Source organism: Monopterus albus, unplaced genomic scaffold (assembly GCF_001952655.1).
Source record: "Monopterus albus unplaced genomic scaffold, M_albus_1.0 scaffold388.1, whole genome shotgun sequence".
Classification (NCBI taxonomy): domain Eukaryota; kingdom Metazoa; phylum Chordata; class Actinopteri; order Synbranchiformes; family Synbranchidae; genus Monopterus; species Monopterus albus.
In genome coordinates, this window is record NW_018128268.1 from 179,169 (window position 1) to 185,315 (window position 6,147).

Genomic DNA, 6,147 nt, shown 5'->3' on the forward strand with positions numbered 1-6,147 from the left:
CTTTCAACTTTCATTGTATGGATGCTGACTCAGCATCCATACAATGAAAGTTGAAAGCTAACTAAATGGTTACATAGATTTTGCTATCCAAAATAAGGAGTATTCCTCTGCTTTCCTTCCAAAAAGGTCCTATGTGCACTTGAAAGCAGCATGACGTTGCAGGCCAGACAGGCGGTGAGCGGACGTACGCGTGGCCATGCGCACGGTATCCCGCCCCCTTACAACACCCCCAGCATACAAAATGACTTAACGTCTTTGCTTTGGTTGTTTTGCTGTGTTGTAACGTCGGACTTCAAGTTCACTGGAGAGATATAGGGGTTAAAATCAGAGTAGTTCGTGGTTGAAGGCTTAATTTCTTTTTTGCCTAGTCTCTAGGCCAGTGTAATATCAGCTACTTGGTCTGGGTTTCAGGTTCGATTTCTCGTTAAGTTTCTACCCGATAGGGAAACTAAAGTGACATTTAGCTTCCTTTTACGTTATTTCATTCGTCCTAAACAGCAATGGCATTGCCGGATTTTAATTTCTTGCTTGCGACGGATTCTTACAAGGTGAGTGGACCTGTTCATTCTTGTCCTGGTTTCTGTTCTTCTTCGGGCTTTTTACATGTAACACTAGGTTAAATTCTGTCTATTTTAGATTGCTGTAAGTTAAGATTCCCTAAAGTAAGTGTCTGACTGTCGTAGCACATCTCAAACAACCTAAACGTAGCTGTGGCATTGAATGTGTACACTACAATGTTGCAGTGGATGCTAGTGTTTGTTATATATCATGCATGCATTGAGCACATGCTCTTGTTATCAGTCCACGACACCTTATCTGAGATAAGACTTGGCGAGGAACGGGTATCTGTGGACATGTTTACCACTGTAATGCTTGAGTTCCATTATCGCTATACCAAAACTCTTTTACAGAACTTTACTGAGTGTAAGTTAAACGTATTTTTCTAAAAGAAGTTTATTTATTCAACACACACACACACACACACACACACACACACACACACACACACACACACACACACACACACACATATATATATCCAGCACCTACAGGTGCGGCCAAAGCAAAGCTACTACAGGCCGGGGAGTGAATGTGACTGGGTCCGTCTGTATAAAGAGAGATATCCGGCTAATGGGGTGACGGAATCTTCATAGACATAAGAAAATAGTGTTCAAGCTTGAGTCACAATAAATGTGTCACTCCCCCAAGAGAATGGCATAATAGAACGAAGCTTATATTTATTATATGCTGGTGACTGTGGAAGTCTCTGGGCTCCAGTTTGAGAAACAGAACTTCAGAAGTGCAAGTCATAGTGTGATTCATTTTGTTGTAATGCACAGCAAGTAAAGCTCACTTTATGTAGTTGTGTCTCACCCTTCTTCCCACTTCATGTACCGTTCAGCTTTCAGTTTCATTTCACTCAATATGTAACCTAAATCTAGCCTCATCTTGTGACTCTCAAGTATTACATATACGTGTCACAGAGATAATCTTAACTCAACATGGGAAATTGAAATTTCCGACCATTTTAACCCTGTACTGTTGTTTGTTAACCTATACTCAAATTCTGAAGGTATTTCTTGAATCCTCATAGACTCTTCTAATGGTGTGGAATCAAAATTAATCCGGTCCATTCCAGTAAAAATATAATTGTAATCAGTTTCTCAGGTCATACATTTTCTTTTCAGTTAAGCAAAGATGGCAACAGGAAATGTCTCTCTCACTTTTTTTTGTGAAAATTGAGCATAAATGTGTTATTGAAACTTATTATATCATTATTGAAAATTTGGTAATTAATATAGAAATATCTAAAGGGGGCCTATTATGCAAAATCCACTTTTTGATTAACTCCTTCACATGGCTCTCCAGAATGTGTAGACAGACCAAAAGTGAGATGAGTCCTCCCCCTCCCTTTCTCTCTTTTCCTTCCGAATATTCTGTGATTATAATTTGTGAATATTTGCCCCGGGGAGGGCTGACATTGTGCTGAAGCTAAAAGTACCTTTATGGCCATTTAGCAGTACTTTGTCAAGATACACCATTAAATGTACCACAGAATGGAAGAGCATTCATATGGAAGCTCAGTATACGAGTTAAAGTCCCCATGTCGTGCTCATTTTGCTAGTTTCCAGCCATTTAATGTTTAATCTTGGGTACCTCTAGATTATCTTGGCAACCCTCATAATTCCAAATAGTATGTCTTTTTTCAGAATAATAAAACCAAAAAGCCTCTTCTTAAAAACAAGAGAATAGTTTGTGAATGCTCCCAACTCCTGTTGCTGGTGTTGTGTCGCAAGTGGACAGCACAACAAACCGCAACAGCATTAATTAATTTGAATTTCTCCTCCGTAGATAGGTAAACAATGGTATATATACTGATGAAAAGAGATGTGTAACACTCTAAACAAAGCTGGTTGTTGAGAAAGCCCATATTTTAACTGGCATAATGCAGACATAGTAACTTCTCCAGCCTTACAACAATTCTCTCTAATATTACAGAAAAAAGGCATTAACAGACATGCAACGTGTTTTTTTAGCCACAGAGACACAGAGCTGCCTTTATTGTTCTCCTTTAATTCTGGCAACTCGGTACCAGAGCTTAGCCTCTATGAATCTGAGTATGTTGGCTTAGTCCTTTACAATTTAAAGTTAAAGTGTATGATACTGTTATGTTGTTGTGTTAGTTCTAGTTTGTACTGGAGATGTACAATTTTGATATGTATTTTTTTCGGAGCTTGGGGCAGATTCAGGATTTAGAATTTTTGTTTTTTGCCCTATCACCAGCGTCTCTCCCCAACCTTCCTTGCATTACAAATAGGCAGGTCACGCTATGGCTTATGTCCAACAAATCCAATCACAGGCATCTCTCCCATCTTCCTTCACATCTTGTATGCAGAACATGGTCACAAAACATTCAAAGTAGCTAAAGTAATTCCAGTAGCCAACATAAGATTGGTAAATCCTCCAGTAGTGCCCTCTCCTCAGATGGGAGCGAGTTATGAAAGACTTCCATGTAGGCTTCTATGCTGTCCTTCAGCGATGGTTGGTAGGGTAGGTAAAGTTGCTGCCCAGAGAATAGTAGCATCCGAGATCCAGGCAGCATTCTGGCAATGTGTTTTTTCCTCTATAAGCCCCATGCCATGTCAGTCTTTTCACGTGCTGCTTAATTGTTGTCGTTCAGGGTAGTATCCCACCTTCATTGTGCTTAAACAGCCCCCCACAAAATGCAGTACTTCATGTGACTTTATCATATAGTTTCTATTTGCTAATTTTCACATCGTTGTGTGTTCTAGACTATGTCCCATAGACTGTAAAAGCAGCTGCCCCGGCTACCTTTAGGGGCTCTGGTTTTTTAATTCAGGACCTTAGATGGTGCACACAAACATGTTTGCATTAACAGAGAGATGCCTTGCTACAAACCAAGCATTCCCTTTTCTATGCCAAGCTCTCTCTCACGTGAGACTGCAATCACATAGGGATCTAAATAATACTCACAAAACAATTAATCATGTAGCCCTACTCTTCTCTCATGCCTGTGAGAAGTACTTTATTCTTTTTTTTTTATTTAGCTAATGCACATTCCTTTTTCTTGTTTGCACATTCTTTTTCTTTTTCCTGTTATCTCAGTCTACTTGTTGCCATATGGAAGAACATTGTACATACAGTTTGAGAGTCGCTATACCAAAGTCAAATTCCTTGTGTGTCCAGCACACCTAGCCAATAAAGCTGATTCTGATTCTGACATTTGAAGAACCGATATTGAATCATTCAAATAAAATCACAATCTAAAATTTGAATGAATCTGCAGTAATAAGCCTGTGCTTGAGTTTTACATGTTTTGTGTCTTTGGTGATTCTGAGTTTTGATGTTACCAGAACAGGAAAAATGACAACTTATAATAGTGGTAGGCAGGATGAGGCAGAGGAATGCAGTGACTGACTCTGGTTTACAGCTTACTGTTAGCGTGCTTACTATTATGCTATTTCACAATAGGATGTTGAAATGAGTTGATCTGTTTTGGGGATTTTTGCCTACTATCTGTTTGTTCCTGACTTCTGTCTTCTTTCTTTCAGATCACACACTACAAACAATATCCTCCAAATGTCAACAAAATCTACTCCTACTTTGAATGCCGATGCAGGAAAGGTTCCCAGTTTAGTGAAGTGGTGTTCTTTGGTCTTCAGTATCTGCTGAAAAAATACCTCACAGGTAAATTCACATCTCCTCTGAAGTAAATTGATAGAACCATGTAGGAAAGAAAAGTGAGACTATGGGCATGCCTTTATGGATTTTATATGAGTAGATTCAAGTCATGAAGAATATTACTGAAAGGAGTACTGTAAAATTGTCATAATATGTAATGAAACTCCCATCCACAGGTATTACCTATATGTAATGATAGAAGAAATGGTTCTCCCACAATAGCCAATGAGTGAATAAAAACATACTGTATACAGCAAACCTCAGTTTACCCATGTGTAATATCACTAAAATGTTTCATTTAATTTTGGGGTGACTGTGGTTCAGTGGGTAGAGCATATGTCTCCCAACCGGAGGGTCGGACGTTTGAATCTTGGTGCCTGCAGTCCACATGTTGAAGTGTCCTTGGGCAAGACACTGAACCCCCAGGTTGCCCCCGATGGTTAGAGCCATTGTTGTGAGTTGGCGTTGCAGATGGCTGCCTCGGTTCTATACCTTAAACAAATTCCTTGTGTGTAACATACTTGGCCAAATAAAGGTGATGAATTAATTAGTCATTCAGAAATGCAGCATCTTATAATTTTGAATTATTTTTACATTAAAATGAAGTGAATTTGAGCTTTCCAAAAGTAAAAACTGGACTGTATTGAATATTATAGTTCATATGAAATATGGACTATATGGAATATTGTCCAAAGTACAACCTTATTACATTTACATTACAACAAAGGTCAGCTAAAGTGTGACTGATGCAACATGTCTCTGCATGGTAAAGAATTGGCTTGGTAGGAGACCAGATTTTAAGACTTCATAAAGATGGGAGAAGACACAAGAGCAGCAACAAGCTACTGAACATAAGTTGAAACACAGTAGCAGCAGTGGTTAGGAGGTATAGACAGAGATGACATAACCCAAATTCACCGTCTTAGCAGTCATAGTAATGTGTCAGTGAAAATGACCTCAGAGAAATTATTTGGGCACAGCAGTGGGAGTGACTCCTGAATCTAGCCACAGGGGTTGCAAGCCAGGGTCTTCTGTGCCGGTCCCAAGCCCGGCTAAATAGAGAGGGTTGCGTCAGGAAGGGCATCCGGCGTAAAAACATGCCACATTTAAACATGTGAATCATCAGTGCGAATTCCATACCGGATCGGTCGAGGCCCGGGTTAACAATGACCGCCACCAGTGCTGTTGACCTACAGGGTGCTGGCGGAAATTGGACTACTGTTGGTCGAAGAAGGAGAGGAGGTAGAAGGATTCGTAGACAGAGAGGGAAGAGGAAAGGCAGGAGTATAGGTCTGAGAATAGGGACTCTTAATGTTGGCACAATGACAGGGACAGGTAGAGCCAGCAGACACGATGGAGAGAAGGAAAGTAGATATACTGTGTGTGCAGGAGACCAGGTGGAAGGGTAGCAAGGGCGTAGCATTGGAGGGGGATACAAACTGTTTTATTATGGTGTGGACAGGAAGAGAAATGGGGTAGGAGTGATCCTGAAGGAGGAGCTTGTGAGGAATGTTTTAGAGGTGAAAAGAGTGCCAGACAGGGTGATCAGTTTGAAGTTGGAAATTGAAGGGGTAATGTTGAATGTAGTCAGTGGTTATGCTCCACAAGTAGGGTTTGAGTTAGAAGAAATGGATAGATTCTGTAGTGAGTTAGATGAGGTGATAGAGAGTATTCCCAGAGGGGAGAGAGTGTTGATTGGAGCAGATGTTGATGAGGGGAACGAAGGTGATGAGGAGGTGATGGGCAGGTTTGGTGTTAGGGGAAGGAACCCTAGTGTAGCCAGTGTAGCCAGACAGCATCGGATGGTGGTGTGTAGGATGATTGGTGGTCAGGAAGAAGAGGAGAGGAAAGACAGAAAAGAAGACCAAGTGGTGGAAGTTGCAAAAGGAAGAATGTTGTGAGGAATTCAGACAGAAGTTGAGACAGGCTTTGGGTGGTCAGGAA

General features: G+C 40.6%; 1 protein-coding gene across 2 annotated transcripts in view; it reads left to right on the top strand.

The window, feature by feature from the left end:
- The first annotated feature begins 199 nt into the window (after positions 1-199).
- nampt2 (nicotinamide phosphoribosyltransferase 2) overlaps positions 200-6,147 on the top strand; it is an 83,181-nt gene continuing 77,233 nt past the window's right edge. For both annotated transcript variants that reach the window (XM_020585942.1, XM_020585943.1), the window contains exons 1-2: positions 200-548; positions 4,074-4,209. In XM_020585942.1, the coding sequence (XP_020441598.1) occupies positions 501-548; positions 4,074-4,209 (184 nt within the window). In that variant the 5' untranslated portion in view covers positions 200-500. The remainder of the gene's footprint in view (positions 549-4,073; positions 4,210-6,147) is intronic.